General features: G+C 47.5%; 2 protein-coding genes across 10 annotated transcripts in view; one reads left to right on the top strand and one right to left on the bottom strand.

Annotated features, from left to right (window-relative positions):
• Positions 1-667: 667 nt before the first annotated feature.
• Zfyve19 (zinc finger FYVE-type containing 19) lies at positions 668-8,585 on the bottom strand. 8 transcript variants are annotated; one of them, XM_087653860.1, is made up of 12 exons: positions 8,404-8,585; positions 6,851-6,972; positions 6,662-6,712; positions 6,469-6,590; positions 6,220-6,338; positions 5,977-6,122; positions 5,520-5,628; positions 2,598-2,801; positions 2,134-2,213; positions 1,371-1,469; positions 1,146-1,264; positions 668-1,067 (listed from the first exon to the last, which is right to left on the bottom strand). In XM_087653860.1, exons 6-12 carry the CDS (start codon positions 6,034-6,036, stop codon positions 989-991), a joined length of 750 nt encoding a protein of 249 aa, XP_087509986.1. In that variant the 5' UTR covers positions 6,037-6,122; positions 6,220-6,338; positions 6,469-6,590; positions 6,662-6,712; positions 6,851-6,972; positions 8,404-8,585; the 3' UTR covers positions 668-988.
• Positions 8,586-8,793: 208 nt separating this feature from the next.
• The window catches only part of Dnajc17 (DnaJ heat shock protein family (Hsp40) member C17), a 33,564-nt gene continuing 24,376 nt past the window's right edge, over positions 8,794-17,981 (top strand). Inside the window, exon 1 of one of the 2 annotated variants that reach the window (XM_087651994.1) lies at positions 8,794-8,900. In XM_087651994.1, coding sequence (XP_087508120.1) covers positions 8,823-8,900 — 78 coding nt within the window. In that variant the 5' untranslated portion in view covers positions 8,794-8,822. 2 annotated transcript variants of the gene reach the window in all.

The raw sequence follows: 17,981 nt of genomic DNA, 5'->3' as shown, positions 1-17,981 counted from the left end.
TCCTCCACACGGTGTAGCAGGACTCTTTGGAGTGTGCTCTCCTTTTGGATTAGCCCCGGTGCAGGGCAGAAAGGAAAGAAACAGAGGATATGCAGAGGAGAGGAAGGGATGGCCAGAATCTGAGCCGAGTGGTTGTTTGGTCTTTGAGGAGCACAAGTTGGGACAAAAGCCAGGTCTTCTGTAAGTGAGGAGGAAGCAGGGTATGGATGCACTGTTCCTACGTTCATTACTAAGTACTAGACAGATAGAAATCCAACCTGAAAGGTCTCTGGTTAAGCTGAGCTGTGCTGAGTACAAAATACAATCCCTAATGTGAATACTCATGCTTACTCGGAATGAGGCCACCAGGAGGTGGGACTCTCTTGCTAGGAGCGTACAGAATAACTCAAGCTTTTCATGAATTCTGCAGGAGTCTGCTTCTAACCCCTCCTTCCAACCTGCTTAGCACCTCTCACATGCCCCAGGCTCAGGGACCATGAGGGACATAGAGAAGGTGTTGGGCACCTGGAGGTACAGGTCATTGGAAGAGCACACACTAAGCATGTCTGAGGATGTGGGTTCAATGCCCAGTAGTGCCAGTAACAAACACAATTGCAAGTGTGGAATGTAGCATCATCTCTAGCATGTGCAAAGGCCTGGTCTCAATCCCCAAGACAGGAAAACCATCTGGGACCAATGACAACATTTTATTAGATCCTCTACAGGCCCAGGGTTGGGCACTGGAACCAGGTTTCAAGTATCAGCCACAGCTTCAGTCTGGGCTTCCCCATCTGCCTGTTTGAGGTCAGCCTTAGAGGAGGGCTCTGACTCCTTCCTTCATCTGCTCCCTCTAAGGGCCATTATCTTCCTCCCTCCCAGGGGCTGTGAAGCTCACATCAGTAAAGCAGGGTCTGCTATCCCCCTGGATGCCTGGAGACTTAGCCCAGGTGTCTTCCCAGCCTGATGGTTGCCTGTGGCACTGCCACCTCAGGAGATCATTAGGCTATTCTCAGTGTTCTCGGCAAGGCGGTCGGGGGTGGAAGGGAGAAGTCTGATGTTCTTTAAGATCAAAGTTATCGTGGCCCTCCCTGCAGAACAAAGGGGTGAATGGCAGACATCTTGGCAGCCCTCAAATCAAGAACATTCTCCTCTCAACCAGCACCTACCGGAAGCACCGGGCACAGTAGAGGTCTCCATCACAGCCAGCACAGCGCAGAGTAGCATCCTCATTGCAGATACAGCACCAGGGGAGTTCTTCTTCCTCAGCCTGGAAGCGAGACTGGGGCTTAGGAAAGAAGAGGAGTAGGGAAAATAGAGATGGAGCAGTGAGGCAGGTGGCAGGCTGCCTGTGGGAAGTGTGGGGAGGGGAGCCTGTGTGAGGCCTTCCTCACCTCAGTCTTGGCCTTGTGGGGTTGAGCCTGGGATGCTGGAGCTGGTTCCTCAGGGATGTTAAAGCCACTTGCCTCATCCAGAGCTGCTTCTTCAGTGAGCTGTGAACAGGGAGGAAAAGGACTACTTCCTGCTCTAGGCCCAGGCTCCCCTCCCACCATTTGTCTGTTTTGTGCCTTAGCTTTTCAGCTCTTCATGCAGCTAATCTGTTATCTGTTAGCACCTTGGGGGTTCTCCTCCCCTCTGTTTATTTTCTTAATACTAGATAAGAGAGAGAGGATATCGGGGGGGGGGGGGGGAGGGGTTGGGAGAGAGAGAGGAAGATAGACAGACAGACAGACCAACCGACCAACCGATGGACCTAGATCTAATGTATTTCCTTTTGTTTGATCATGGCTACTACAAACCACACAATCACAGAAACTATCTGCAGTTGGAAAAACCACGCTTCTGCTAGAGCACAAGACAAATCAGCTGGTGAGGAGAGTCTGAAGCGCTCCACATCTCACACGTGGGATTAAAAAAAACCACATTTGTACAGAATTCTCACTACACTTTGCCCTTTACCTCCTGCCCACGTCTGTATATTTCCTATCTCAAGATATCAGGAGGAACAGGACCCCAGCAAGAAGGAGCACTGAGGAGTGACCGCTCATGTGGCCCTGGAGCAGAGGCTAGTGCATGAGACCAGACCGCTGGTGCAACACTGAGCAATGAGGCAGAGGCAGGACAGGGTGACTGGGGGGGAGGGGGTAACAGGGCTACCTGCTGCAGGACTCTCCGGATGGCTGTCTCTTCATCCTCATCCTCGTCACTGTCTGGGAGGTGATAGTCTTGAAGGGTTACTTGAATGAGGGGGCAGGAACACAGGAAGAAGTGAGGTGAGAGATATCACCAAATGGCTTTCCTCTTGCCTTCTAGGACTGCTGGTGCCCGGGGGTACTTTGTTCAGAGTTGAGAACCAAGCTGCTTGCTCCCTACCCCTGCCCTGCAAGGCTAGACTGTCAGCCCAGAGAGTGGAGGTCAGAATGAGAAGCATTAGCACCAGAAGGAACTGAAGGTTCCAATGCCACAGTGTGTCACAGCTCTGCATAGCACATGGCATGTGCTTTGGCCAGGGACCCTCTATCTGCTAATAGTCTGTGGTGGCAGTGGTCAGGGCTAATAGTCTGTGGCGGCAGTGGGTCGTGGCCAGGGGCCTGGATAAGGATGCTGGCTAGAGCCTTTACCTCTGCTGGGGTCCTGTCCCTTTAGTACAGCCAATCTTCTGGCAAGAGCCAGGATCCGCTCCTGCCTGGTGTTCTCCTCCTGTAGCTCAACTGATGCCTCAGCCAGCAGCTTGTTCTTCTCTTCCTCCAGAGACGCCTGCCCCTGGGAATCTGTGTGCTGGTTCCTTGTACCTCCCTTGTTGAGGCTGTTCTGGGGAGGGGCTGCTGGGAGGGGTAAGGTAGTAAGTAAGGAAGAAAGTAGAAGAACCCCAAGACCTCATCCCAGAAGCCACTGAACTCATTTCTCAACTAGTTTTAACCATACATTTTCATTTTCCTTCCTCAGTACTAGACTTTTATTTACCCATTTATTTTTGTTTTTTTCAAGGCAGGGTTTCTCTGTGTAGTCCTGGCCTTCTTGTAACTCACTTTGCCAACCAGGTTGGCCTTGAACTGAGATCTGCCCGCCTCTGCTTCCCAAGTGCTGGTCCCAAGTGTGGGTCCCACGTGCCGGAATTAAAGGTGTGTGCCACCTCCACATCTATTCATTTATTTTACAGACAGGGGTTTGCTGTTGAGTCTATACTGACTGGAACACTTTCTTTTTTAAAATTCTTCTCTCATATTACATCCTGACTTCAGTTTCCCTCTTCCCCCCTCCTGCCAAGCCTCTCTGCCTCAACTTCCCATTCTTTCAGCCCCATGCCAGTCCCTTCAACCTCCCTTAGAAAAGAGAAGCCGGGCTGGAGAGATGGCTCAGAGGTTAAGAGCGCTGTCTGCTCTTCCAGAGGTCCTGAGTTCAATTCCTAGCAACCACATGGTGGCTCACAACCACTTATAATCAGGTCTGGTGCCCTCTTCTGGCCTGCAGGAATACACGCAGGCAGAAAGCTGTATGATGTATACATAATAAATAAATAAATTAAAAAAAAAAAAAAAAGAAAAGAGAAGCCCTTCTAGGGACATTAGCCATCCACATCATGGAAGGAGGCAAGAAGTAGTCTCATGAGCAGGCAAAAGAGCCAGAGATAGCCCCTGATCCCACTGTTAGGAATCCCACAGAACACCAACCTATTCAGCCAGAGCATACATGCATAGGACCTAAGTCAGACCCCTACAGGATCCCTGATTCTGCAGGCCCACATGAGTCCCAATCGTCCTTTCTGTGAGTCTTATTCTCTTGGGGTGCCCGTAACTTCTCTAGTTCCTCAGATCCTTCCTCCCCTTCCTTTGCAGGGCTCTCTGAGCTCCCCCTTTGTCTACAGTGTCTGCATCTGCTCCCATCAGTTGCTGGGTGAAGTCTCTCCAAACGCTCTGATGATGATTTGGCAGGCATGACAAACTGTAGGTCAAAGGTTTTGTGGTTGGGTTGGTGCCCCTCCCCCTCCCCTTGATGGCCTTTACCTCACATTCTATGACTGCAGAGTAAACCATCATGCCTGAGGAAACTGGTAAGTTTAGTTATATCTTTCAAAGGCATCAACCTTGGGAGTGACAATTTTGGAATTTTGGTTTCTTTGAAGAACACAAAAATATTATAATTTTTGTTTTAATCACAGATGGGGAGTATGGGGCTGCTTCGAATTTTCCACAGCAGCTGACTATGATTTGCCTTGTGCTCTGGCAGGGGTATGATCTTGTCAGCTGCAGAATGTTTCTGCGATTATGGGACATTTGGAACTCTGGAGCCTTTGCAAAGAGTACATAGATGCTGGAGCCCTGAGAGGCTGTTGGTGGGTTTTTGGTTGTTGTTGGTTGCCATTTATCATGTAGTAATGTGCAGAGAAAAAAGCAAGAAGACAAAATTAGGTATCCCGAAAGCGAAGAGCAATCTTGTCCCCAAGGAGCCTGACACCACTAAACAACAGGAAGGTGCCTCCTGTAATGTCATCGTTTTTCTGTCATCTCGTGTTGCCAGTTTAAAGGGCTGAAGAACAGGAGTAGAGAAGACAGAAGCAAAAGTACACCTCCACATACTGAGTGGCTACGCTATGACTTGAGGATCAGCTGTGAGGGGCTAAGGTTTAGCTAGACCCTGTCTTTCAGGGCTGGAATTAGCATTTTCTGGGACCAACAGGGATAAGTCAACGGAAATAGCAATCTTACATAATGGGCAGGAGACCCTTGATGGTAATGCACACATCAGATGAGTGAGGTCATCCACAGAGACGCTCTGCAGTATTTATCAATCTTAGTTCTTCTGATACACTTAAGGGCATATGTCTTTTCAGGGGTGGGGAGCTGGCCACTGCATGATAGGGTACTCAGCAGCATCCCCACCTTCCACCTACCAGAAGCCAGGAGTGGTAGCCTGTGAACTGTGATAATGAAAATGGGGTTGGGGATTTAGCTCAGCGGTAGAGCGCTTGCCTAGGAAGCGCAAGGCCCCGGGTTCGGTCCCCAGCTCCGGAAAAAAAAAAAAAAAAAAAAAAAAAAAGAAAATGTCTTTAACCAAATCTAAAGGTGCCTAAAGCTAAAAATCACCCCTAGTTGGAGCTACTGCTCCGCAGACCTCAGTACCACTGTCCAAGGTCTTCTATGTCAGAGCGCTGCATAGCACGTCATGGGGGTAGTGAACAGCTGAACTGTGGCCCTGCAGAGAGTGCCTGCTGAGTACTAGTATGAGCCAGGCACAGTCCCAAGCACTTACTGTACTGTTTCATTTATTCTTCACAGCTTCTCCCAGGACATAGGCTTGTAGCACACATAGCTTGAGTTTACAGATGAGAAAGGGTTGGGGAAGTAACTCATGTAGGTGGTGGAAGAGGAATTCCCCACGTGATTCCTGAGCCAGTACAAGAGGCCCACGCTGGCTCCTTCTGGAGCAAGCGCTCAATAAACAGAAGCTCTTTAGTGTTGACCGTTCTCTAACTTACATTCACCTCCCAAAAGGGTGGGCAGAAGAGGCAGGACATGACTTGGGACGCCAAGGGGACAAGTTACCTGAGACTCTTGGTTGCCAGTTTTCATCAATGGCCACCTCAGCTGTCAACTGTGTGAGCAGATCCTGTGTCTGCTGGGCCTGGGTCCTGGTATCTGGTGCCTGGTGTACCTGTGCAGAGGAGGGAAGCTCAGTGGGGAAAGGGGTGTGGGGAAGGCCACACCAAGAGCGCAGAAGAAGACTGAGTCAAGAGTGGAGGCTGAAGAGTTTTCAAAGGCCAGGGAAAGGGATGAATTCAAGTCCACAGAGACGAGTCCGTCTGGCAGCTCCCACCAGGACTGAGCATCCACTCTTTGCTGACGCTCGGCCCTTGTTCTTTGGCTTAGGAGCAGGCTTAATGCTCAGGAGGTAGGGGTGGGAGGCTTTCCCAATCCCTGCAAAGCACACGACCATACATGTATCTGGGCTTGTGAAGGGTGCTTGCCCTAGGATCCTTTTCTCCTAACCCATCACACTCACCGGTCTCATGGTGTGAGGAGGTGGGGCTCTGCCCTGCAGTGCTGCAAGCCGATCCTCCATTTCCTGTGTGGAAGGGATGGGGCCCTGGACTTCATCCTTCAGTGCGGCGAGCCGCGCCTCTATCTCTGCCTGTGAGGGTATTGACTCTGCGGTTGACAAGGAGAGGATTTGTAAGGGTCAGAGGAAGCTCAGTCCTCAGTCCCGGCGTGTGCCTTTTAGGTCCCCTGACCCACTCCCGCTCACTGGGCTTGTTTTCCTGACGAAGCCGTGCCAGACGCTCAGCAATGGCTTGGTCTTTGTGGGTCAGGCCTTGGCTCTGGGAAGCGCTGGACTTTTTCTTGGCTTCCAAGGCTGCCACGCGTCTGGGTGAATGTGAGATAGAGACCCTTAAGGTTAAAGAGAAGACTGAAGGTACCCATTCAAATCAATCTGGGCCTCTATTCCTATGGTACCACAGCCCAACCCAGATGACCAGCAGGAGGGAAGACTGACAGGGTAAGAGCTCCCAAATGCCTTTATTGATAACTGGTTAATGAGCGGCTGTCAGGATCCACGAGGGAAGCCAGGAGCCCGGACGTGGGCATTCTCTGTCCTGCACCCATTTGATCTGGAGACTGGAAGGAGAGATAACGACGTGGTGATATTGTCTTTTCCCAGCCCCGCTTGTCTTCTTTGAAGTACTTACTTCTTATAGTTCTGAGGTGGCGACCACTTGGAGGCAGTGTCAGAAGACCCTCTAGAGAGAGGACACCGGAGGACATTGGTGATTTCTACCCCAAATACTTCCCAGGCAGACCTCGGGCTAGGAAGCACAAGGCCTGACCAGATGCTTATTGTCATGTCTGTCTGCCCATGGCCCGTGCCCATCTCTCACCTGGTCAGGACTGTGTGGCACTGCTTGCAGACTTTCTGTTGTGTGTTGCCAGCCCGGGGTACCAGTGCGCTGAAGCTAAGACAGCCATTACAGAAGGCTCGGCCACAGTTCTTACAGCCGTACTATAAGAAACATGAAGCAGGAGGATTCGTGTCTCACCCAGCCCTGTCGGCAATTCTTTTGAGACTCTCTAAGCACTCACAGAAAGAAGGAATTGAAGTTGTGACCAGATTTTGGTGGAAGGAAGAAGAAAAAATGGGATCCCTAGGGTCCTGGCAGAGATGGGTTCAGGGATTCCTTGGTATCCAGAGTCTGGTTCAAATTAGATAAAACTTTAGGCAAAATTCACATGCTTTCTACCATTTTCAATCTCTTACCATGGGTGTGTAGTGCAAAGACAAACAAGGCCCTGTGTGGCAGGTCACTGGCTAGTCAACAAAAAGAATCAGTGTTGAGTGCAGATCCCATGCTTTCTCTGCTCTGGCAGAGCTGGTGGGAGGTTTGCCTCAGGATAGGGTTGTAACAATAGCTTCAATTAATTAAGTACTTAGCGTGTGCCAGGCACGAAGTTTCGACCCTAAAATGCATCATCTGATATAACCACCATGATTTACACAGGCTATCATATTTGATCCTGATGCCCACCATCTCTATTTTAACAGGGGCCAGAGAAATTAAATGACTGTTCAATTAGATCATTCTTTGAATAAGGCGGGGCAGCTGAAGTTTTGAACTCCAAAATTGATATGTAAGTGCTCCAGTCCTACAAACCATGAATTCATCCCACTTCCTTCCCATTAACTCCCGTGCAGTTTACAAGGAGACCCTGGCAAGTGTTGAGAAGAAGGCTTTTTCTTTGTGCTCTGGGGAGGAGACGAAGTATGGCAATCTAACCTGGGTAAGAGCAAGCTGTGGGTGGGGCAGGTTTCAGAACACAGAGCAACGGGCACGGTATGACATAGTCACAGGGTATTAAAAACAGAGATGGAAACTGACAGTTGTACACTTTTTACAATTTCTAGGGTACTTTCAGCTCCGGCACCTCACCGAAGCCACTTTTTTTTTCTTTTTTCTTTTTTTCTTTTTTTTTTTTTTTTCGGAGCTGGGGACTGAACCCAGGGCCTTGCGCTTGCTAAGCAAGCGCTCTATCACTGAGCTAAATCCCCAACCCCGCCACTTTTTTTTTTTAATTTACATTATTTCTTTGTGACTGTATGCGTGCAGACATGTGCATATCATGGCATGTGTGTGGAGATCGGAGAATAACTTTTAGGAGTTCTCTCCTTCCACCGTGTGGGTCCTGGGGTTCAAACTGAGGACACTGGGGTAAGCAGCAAGTGCTTTTTCCCACAGAGCCATCACACCGGACCTCATCAGACCATCATCTTAACTCTGAAAACGGGTGGGCATTCGCCTCTTTACAGAAACGTTAATTGGGTTACTTCATTAAAACCACTGGAAAAAAGCCGTCAAACTGAGTCTTTAGCCTGCAAGTCCCTTCCCTTTGCCCCGCGTCCTCCCATGGCCCTTCAGATCTCTGGGAGTACACTCGCCTCCTTCTTGAAGAGGGTGAACTTGACAGCACAGCCGTAGCACCTGCTCTCCATAGCAGTTCTCGGCGCCGCAGAATCTGTAGGTTAGCCTCTCACTAGCGCAGCGCAGGCCTTTCAGACCCTCAATCTATGTTGCCAAGTCCTACACGCCCATCTGCGCTTTCCAGGGCCGGCCCAGCGCCGGGAATTCTGACTCTCCGCTCATCTAGGCGCTGGCGGTAGCGGAGTCGGGTATGCTGGGAGTCGTAGTCCATTCTCCACTGTGCGTACAGTCTACAGCCAGTCAGACCTGAGTCGGGGTACGCCATCCCAGGAGGCTTAGCGCTCTTGTTGGGCTGGCTCGGAACTAGTAACCCCGCCCCCTCGCGCACGCTCAGACTCCTGGGAGTTGAAGTATCAATTCAAGTTAGGCTAGAACCATGGCGGTGACCAAAGAGCTCTTACAAATGGATCTGTACGCGCTGCTGGGCATTGAAGAGAAGGCGGCAGACAAAGAGGTGAGAACCTGATAGGCAAAGCAGCTCTTCGGTCCTCGCGCCTGGCTCGCGCCTGGCTCCGGCTTTCTATGCTCCGCCCTATCCTGAGGGACAGCCAATGACTAAAAAGGGGGCCTCTGGGCATTTCCTGAAAGGCTTGAGGACCTCGTTAAGGAGGGAGGCATTGAGGACTCTGAGCTCTGTGACTGCTGTTCCAGCTGCCATAATGTGAGGAGGCCGGTTGAACCTGAGAACCAGGCCTACGCAGCAGCGTTGTTCGCTGAACGTTTTACCTGTGTATCTGGAGGTGTTTTGTTTTTATTTTAACATTAGGTAGAGCCTCGGAAGAAAAGTCCCTAGGCTCTTCACTCCCTCCTCAGCCCCTCTTCTTTTTTTGTGGATTTGACATTGAGGCCTAGAACTTAGAGAACATGGTTTTCGTTTCCTCTTTTTAAGTATCAGATGTTCCAGTGTTGTCAGTGCGTGCTGATTAGCGGGTTAAATTGAAGGTTATAGCAGGTGTTGGGAAGTTCCACTTATCTCTAATGCTGGTCAAGGTGCCTGTGGAGAGACAGATCAAAATGTACTTAAGGTTTCTGTAATTTACTCTTAGGTTGTGATGGCAATTCTAACAGTACACACAGGAGAGTTCATTGGATAAAAATTAATGCCCACCAGGCTGGGCATAGTGGTACAAGCCTGTAGTGTACTTGGGAGCTGGAGGGAGGAGAGTCAGGAATTTAAGGTCAACTTCAGCTTCTTGTGGAGTTTAAGGTCAGCTGTCTTAAGGGGAGAAAACAAGAAAGAAAGAAAAAGATCTTATCATTACGCTTCTGGACTGCCGTGTCCAAGGGTTGAATGTCTACAGAGTGCTCTGGGCGACTCGATTCTTTAGTAAAGTTGTGGTTATCCTGTTCAAAAAGCTTCCTGAAGATTTGGCTGAAGTCAAAGTGGATGTAGAAATCCCTGTAAGCACCAAAAGGCGCCTCCTCTCCCCTTTTTGAGGCAAGTTCAATGTAGCCCTGGCTGTCTTGGAACTTTTTATGTAGATCAGGCTAGTTTCTCGAACTCAGAGATAAATCTGCCTCTCCCTAATGTCTGGCTTAAAGGTGTGTTCTCCATGCCCTGCTTTTGGGATCCAGGCTTTTTACTGGAATGCTTGGAATCCAAATTCCGATCCTCTTGCTTACGGGACAGGCACTTTACAGATTGGGTCATCTCTTCAAACCCAAATTATCACCAACACTACCACCACCTCTTCCCCCTCCTCCTCTGCCTTTAGTCCCAGCACTCGGAATCTATCTCTGAGTTTGAGGCCAGCCTGGTCTACAGAGTGAGTTGTTCCAGGACAGCCAAGTTTATACAGAAACCCTGTCTCGAAAAACAGACAAAAAAAAAAAAATTTAGCTTTTAAAATTTTATTTTAGCGTTAGCTTTATTGTTTTTAACTATGCATGTGTGACTATGTATATGCACCTGAATGCAGGTGCTCACATTGGCCAGAGGAATTGGGTTCCCCGGAACTAGAGTTACAGATGGTTTTGAACCATCATGTGGGTTCTGGGTATTGAACCCAGGTCCTCTGCAAGAGCAGCAAGGGTTTTTTTGTTTTTTTGTTTTTTTTTATTCTTTTTTTTTTTCGGAGCTGGGGACCGAACCCAGGGCCTTGCGCTTGCTAGGCAAGTGCTCTACCACTGAGCTAAATCCCCAACCCCAAGCAGCAAGGGTTCTTAACTGCTAAGCCATCTCTCTAGCCCTTATTTTATTATTTTTAATTGTGTGTGTGTGTGTGTGTGTGTGTGTGTGTGTGTGTGTGTGTGTGTGCGCGCGCGCGCGTGCGTGTGCGTGAATGTGAGTGAGATCTGGAGTTAGAGTTATGAGTTACCTGATGTGGATGCTGAGAACCTAGCTTCAGTCCTTTGGAAAAGCCATACACCCTCTTATTTGCTATGTCATTTCTTCAGCCCTCTGTGACTATTTGTTTAATGGCTATGTACTCAGAATGGTTTTTACATGTAGAAAGCATTGTAGCAAGCAAGCAAGCAAGCAAGCAAAACAAACAACAACAACAAAAACAAACAAAAAAACACAAAACAACTCAATTTAAAATTTAGGTCAGGGGTTGGGGATTTAGCTCAGTGGTAGAGCGCAAGGCCCTGGGTTCGGTCCTCAGCTCCAAAAAAAAGAAAAAAAAATTTAGGTCAAAGTGTGGCTGGAGAGGTGATTCGGTAGTTAAGGGTAAAGAGGATTGAATTTCATTCTTGTCACACAAGTTACAACCGTCTGTGACTCTAGCTCCAGGGATGGGAATGGGAGATGTGCATCTGGCTTCCCCGGGTACCTGTAGCTCTGTGTGGATAGCCACACTCAGATAAAGTGCTTACCACACAAGCATGAGGACCTGAGTTCAGTCCCCGCACATAAAGAAAACCTAAGTTTGCCAGTGCACACCTGTAATCCTGGTGCTAGAAGGGGCAGAGACAGGAGGATCCTGGGGCTCGCCCGCCAGCCAGTCCAGCCAAATCACTGAGCTCCAGGATTAGTGAGGCCACGGCTCAAAAAATAGCTGGGCTGGGTATGGTAGGTTAAGTCTTTAATCCTAGCATTTAGGAACCTCAGACATGTGGAATTCTTGTGAATTCAAGCCCAGTTTAGTTTACATGATCTACATGTCTCAAACAAACAAACAAACAAACAAACAAAAAAAAACAAATGAGACACTGCTTGCTGTTAGCTAGGGTTCCAAAGCCAAGATAAACACACACATGTGTATTTGAGGATGTGGAGAAATTGGAACCTTGTGGATTTCATGTGGTATGGCTATGTTTAAAGGCATGAGGATCCCTCAAGATGTTAAATATTAAGTATACGATTGCCACATAGTAATTGTGGCGTTTGGATGAGATGTCCCCCATAGTCTCGGACATTCGAACACTTGTTCCCCAATATCGAAGGTACTGGGAGGTTTAAGAGGTGCGGCCTCTTGGAGGAAGTCAAAACCCAACCCTTTAATCATCTCGTATTCTCTCTGCTTCCTGCTTGTGGTTCAAAGCATGAGCTCTCAGCTTTTGTTCTGGTTGCCATACACACCTGCTGCCCTGTTCCCTCATGATGGAGATGGACTCTCCTCAGGAACCAGAACCCACATAAGCCCTTCCTTCTATATGTTGCCTTAGTTGTGGTATTTCATCGGGTTCTTGTGGAGCAGGGCTGTCTGTGAACTCCCAGCGGGTGAAGTATGACGATTCTGTTCACCTCAGATAGTATTTGTCATTTTACGAGTGGCTCATTTCAGTTAGTGAAGTGTTTTCAGGAGCCAACCATGCTGTGGTTGGTTTATGTCAGAATTTCCTTCCATTTTAAGGCTGAATTCCATGGTATGGATGTGTATTCAATCTGTGGATGGATATTTGGATTGTCTTGCCTTTCCAGAACTATGTTTAAGGCTCTTAGGGACAGATCTGTTTGAGTCCAGTATTCTATGTGTGACTCAGTGGTAGAGAGCTTGCCCTGAGGTTTGATCTCTAGCACCACCAAAAACAGAAACATGACTTTTGTATATAACCCCAGCACAGAGCTGCTGGGCCGTGAGTTGGTGGATTCTGTGTGTAGTCTTTTAGGAACTGTGGTACTGCCATCTGCAGTGGCTGTACATGGCTTCTCTCCCAAACCACTTACTGCCTATTTTCTGTTTTGGGGAGAACAGTGAATTGGCCACCTATGCAGGTGTTTAAAAATATGTATTCATTTATATGTCATATGTATGGGTGTTTTACCTTCATGTATGTCTGTGTACCCACATGCACGCAATGCTTGAGGTGTCAAATCCCTGCAACTGGAATTACAGATGGCTGTGGGCACCTTTAGGTGCTGGGAATCAAACACTGGTTCTCTGCAAGAGCCTGTTTTGTTTTCTGTTTGTGTTTTCTTTGTTTTCAACTCACCTAACAGACGTGTTTCAGGGACTTTTACACCTAATACTTCTGCTAGAACTTTCTTTGCTTTGGGCATTTGGCCATCTGATTGACCACTGGGAGCTGCTTTCCCTAATGAGCTGTGTCAATGAATTGTCCTGCTCCAGCTGCGACACCCCCCCCCCATGCATGTTATGTTAATGCCGTTTGCACACTGTTGGCCTCTCCACCCGGGTGTGAAAATCTTGGCCAGGGCTTCCTGTTTTGTTTGCTGTTGTTTCTAGCTCCTAGAACAATGCCTAACGCTTGACAGATGTTCAGTAAACACTTGGTGAATGATTGCATGAGCAGACAGTGCTGTTTTCAGGCAAAGCGAAGTTAGTAGACCGAAAGTTAATGTGTACACAGGATTATGATTCATACAGCACACTGACTCAGAAAGGCTGTACCGACTTACATTTATACCAAGTAGGTATAAGGTCTCCTCCACCTCTCTGCTTGAGTCCTTGACACTGGACAGCAGCACACCAGGTACCCAGTGCCTGGCCTAGGGCAGGCACACCCTGACCCTTCACAAAGCCAAACTTTGTTTTCCTTCCTTCTTACATGTTCAGATAGAAACACAGTCAGTTATGCGAGGAGGGTGGAAGCAGGGTCTGTAAGCGTTTTTTTTTTTTGTTTGTTTGTTTGTATTTTTGTTTTCTGGTGTGGCAATCAAAGCCAGGGCTTTGTACACAGCAAGCTTGTAGTCTTCCACAGATCCATCTCATAGACTGTAAGCGTTTTCATTAAGTGCCTACTGGGTGTCAAACTGTGTCTGGTGCTTATGCAGAGGTGAATAGAAGTCTTCCCGGATGAGTGACCATGTGTTTTGTTTCTAGCCTCTGTTCCTTGCCTCTGTGGCTATGTACTTTGAAATCTGGAGGCTAATGGTGATTTTCGCAGAAGTTCACATTTTCTTTTTAAACTTTTATTTTTTTACAAAAAAAAAAAATCATGTGTGTGCCTATTTGCTGTTTGTATATACGTGAATGCAGGTGCCTGTGAAGGCCAGAGGCAGCTAGATTACAGGTGGTTGTGAGCCACCGGATGTGGGTGTTAGGAATTGAAGTCAGGTCCTCTTCAAGATCTTAACTGCTGAGCCATGTCTAGCCCCAAAGCTTACATTTTCTAACCCAGTGATGATGTCTATAGACACGTGCCATGCAGAAAGTGGGAGTTTTTCTAACCAGTCTTCAGTAAGGTCCAGAACTACTACTTATCGTAGCTGTCATGGTTTGAAGGTGGATAGATATCAGTGTGGAATGGCCTGCACTGCTGTGAACCGTAAATGTGTCAGTACTCACAGGCAGTTGTGGCTAAGGAGAGGAACTCTGGAGTCAAGACTGCCTGAGCATGGTTCATGACTTAGCCACAGCTAACCGTGAAGTTAACTTCTCTGTGCTTTGTTTTCCCCATTTGCCCTGTGGAAGTCATGACTTCCTCCTGATTACATCGTTGCGAGTCTGGATTCATGCAAAGCACTTAGAACGGCACCTGTTGCGTGCCTGGCACATTGCCAGGTAGGTAGTTCTAGCAACTGTGTCCTTGTTGTGAGTTCTAGGTTTTGGTGTTTGAAACAGGGTTTCATGTAACCCAAGCTGGTCTGGCAGGACTGATCTTCCTGACTCTCCTTCCTAAATACTGAGCACCACCATGCCTAATTCATTACAATTTTAAATACTTATCTGTGAGTTATACTTATCTGTAATCTCAGCAACTGGGAGGCACAAGCAGGAAAATTGCCTGCAGACCTGGGGTTATCCTGGTTCCTGTCCATAATTCCAGGCTATCCATAGCTCCAGACCAGCCAGGGCCACATATTAAGATCCTGTCACAGAAAACCAAAATAAGAGCGGACAAGATGGCTCAGTAGGTAAAGGCACTTGCTGCCAAGCCTGATGGCCCAGTTTGATTCCTAGAACTCATGTAGCAGGAGAGAGCCAAGTACTGCGGCTTGTCCCCTGGCCTCCAGTGGCTCTCAGTGGAAGCAGGGGTCAGTGCAGAAGGGAGACAGGATCAAGTAAAATAAAGTTGAGCTTTACCAGAGTTCAGTATTATATGCAAATCAATTGATGGAGTTTATCACCATAGACAGTATCCCAGGCAATCAGGGTGGGAGGTGAGTCCTGAATAGAGAGTCATTTGGAGTTTGTCAGCTCAGTGTTGTCTGTCACTCGTGAACTGAGGTGAAAGGAGGCTCAGCGGAACTATACAGGGGAAATAGTTTAGGAATGAGAAGAAAAACAAGGGGTTGGGGATTTACTTCAGTGGTAGAGTGCTTGCCTAGAAAGTGCAAGGCCCTGGATTCAGTCCTCAGCTCCAGAAAGAAAGAAAGAAAGAAAGAAAGAAAGAAAGAAAGAAAGAAAGAAAGAAAGAAAGAAGAGGAGGAGGAGGAAGAGGAGGAGGAAGAAGAGGAAGAGGAAGAGGAGGAGGAAGAGGAGGAGGAAGAAAAACAAGGGGCTGGAGAGATGGCTCAGTGGTTAAGAGCACTGACTGCTCTTCCAGAGGTCATGAGTTCAATTCCCAGCAACCACATGGTGGCTCACAACCATCTGTAATGGGATCTGATGCCCTCTTCTGGTGTGTCTGAAGACAGCTACAGTGTACTTATATAGAGTAGATAAATAAATCTAAAAAAAAAAAGAAAGAAAAGAAAAAAGAAAAAAAAAAGAAACAAATCCATGTATGCCTGCGTCCCAGAAGAGGGCATCAGATCACATTACAGATGGCTGTGAGCCACCATGTGGTTGCTGGGAATTGAACTCAGGACCTCTGGAAGAGCAGTCAGTGCTTTTAACCTCTGAGCCATCTCTCCAGCCCTTTTCCTGCTGTTTTTTAGCAACTTAACCTTTCATTTGAAGCCTTTTGAAGGGTATGCACTGTTGGTCTGAGTTTCTACCTTTCTGCTGGGATGCTGGGCTACCAACATGACACTCAGGGAAGGCAAAAATACAGTCTAAGACAGGGGCTCCAATCCGTGTTTCCCCGGGGGAGAAACAGTGGTATCTGGGACAGATGCTGTGGTTCTCTAACTCCAATCTAGCTTGGCCCTGAGCGAGTGCCAAAAGTGCAGAGGGGCTGGAAGTGAGGCCTCTACAGGAGATCTAGGCATGGCTGTTTACGATGAAGGCTCCAGGCCATCCTTGATGAAGGAGACAGTGCTTGCTTGTCCAAACTTTTATTCATGGTGGATGAGAATTCATACAGCTTACTCAGGATGAACCAGGTTAAATACCTTTTGCAGGAAGGGATGCCTGGGAAGGGAAGCGCATTGGCTAAACACTCTGGCCCTAAAATGAAGTTCTTAAAAACACATTTTGGGGCTGGAGAGATGGCTGAGTGGTTAAGAGCACTGACTGCTCTTCCACAGGTCCTGAGTTCAATCCCTAGCAACCACATGGTGGCTCACAACCATCTGTAATGAGATCTGATGCCCTCTTCTGAAGAGGCTACAGTGTACTTATATAAATATAATAAATATTTTAAAACAAAACAAAACATATTTGATTAATTATTTAGTTACTTTGGTGACAGTGTCTTATGTAGCCCAGGCTGCCCTCTACTTGTTTTATGTCTGAGACTGGCTCTGATCTCCCAGTTTCATACTCCCAAGTGTGATGTGCTCCATCAACCAACTGTACTTGTTAGTAGGTCTTTTTAAGATTTATTTTTATTTTGTCTGTATGTGTATCTTGCCTGTGTGTGTGTGTGTGTGTGTGTGTGTGTGTGTGTGTGTGTGTGTGTGAGAGAGAGAGAGAGAGAGAGAGAGAGAGAGAGAGAGAGAGAGAGATACATGCCTAGTGTTCATAGAGACCAGAAGAAAACATTGGCTTCCCCTAAACTAGAGCTGTGGACAGTTGTGAGCCTCCATGTAGGAGCTGGAAGCAGAACTCCAGCAATTGGCAAAAGCTGCCAGAGCTCTAAAGTGCTGAGCCATTTCTCTATACGTTTACTGATCAATTTATTTAAGCCACACGTTTTGATACTATAGAATGTGGTGCACCGACGTTATTTCTTATTTCTTGTTGGTTTTTTGTTTCTGTTTTTCGAGACTCATCTATGTAGCTCTGAGCTTGCTACGTAGTCCAGGCTGACCTGGAGCTCAGAGATCCTCCCATCTCTGCCTCCCTTGTGCTGGGAGTAAAGGCCGTGTACCACCATGCCCAGCTCGACACTGTTTCTTTGAAATTTTTAAATCATCAAGGGTTGGAGAGATGGCCCAGCAATTAGGAGCACTGGCTGTTTTCCCAGAGGTCCTGAGTTCAATTCCCAGCACTCACATTCAATTTATACTTGTTTATAATGGGATCTAATACCCCTTTCTGACGTATAGACATACATGCAAAGTATTATATGTATGTATATATATGCATATATACATATACACACACACACACACATACACACACACACACACACACACACACACACACACACACATATATATATATATATATATATATATATATATATATTAGTTTTTTGAGACAGGGTTTCTCTGTAGTCCTGGCTGTTGTAGAACTCTCTTTGTAGATCAGGCTGGCCTTGAACTCAGATCTGCCTGCCTCTGCCTCTACCTCTGCCTCCTGAGTGCTGGGATTAAATGCATGTACCGCCACCTGGCTAAATAAATACATCTTAAAAAAACAAACAGTTTTGAGGCCAGATGCCAAAGAGCTGAAGGAACAAGGTAAGATGAAGGTCGGCAGGGGGCAACTGTGTCTTGCAAAGCATGGAACAGGGCTTTGCCTAGTGTTGAGGACTCGACAGGAGATGAATCTGGGAAATTTGGTGGGGTTTGACCTAAATTGGATTCTTTGGGAGGGGTCATTTGTGGATTTGGGATGTTGTCTGCATGCCTCCAAAGAGAACCCTTCTAGGCTAGGCACTGAGAACACTTCACTGGAGGATACTGGTTCTTTTCATCGAGGTCCAGGCATGATGGGTGGTGTTAGTACGCAGCCCCAAGTCCTGTGAGTCTCTGTTTAACTCAACTCTGGCAGAAGCTCTGGAGTTTTGAAGTTACTCAGTAGCCTACTAAAGAAAATGCATGGTCCATTGTGTTTGGAAGCTGCTCATTAGTATTCGCAGTAATGCCTCACATTTATGTGATACCAGAGAGCTTTCCCATGTCTAGTTCATTTGA

Source organism: Rattus norvegicus, chromosome 3 (assembly GCF_021556685.1).
Source record: "Rattus norvegicus strain SHRSP/BbbUtx chromosome 3, alternate assembly SHRSP_T2T, whole genome shotgun sequence".
NCBI lineage: Eukaryota > Metazoa > Chordata > Mammalia > Rodentia > Muridae > Rattus > Rattus norvegicus.
This window is presented reverse-complemented; position numbering and strand designations above follow the sequence as displayed.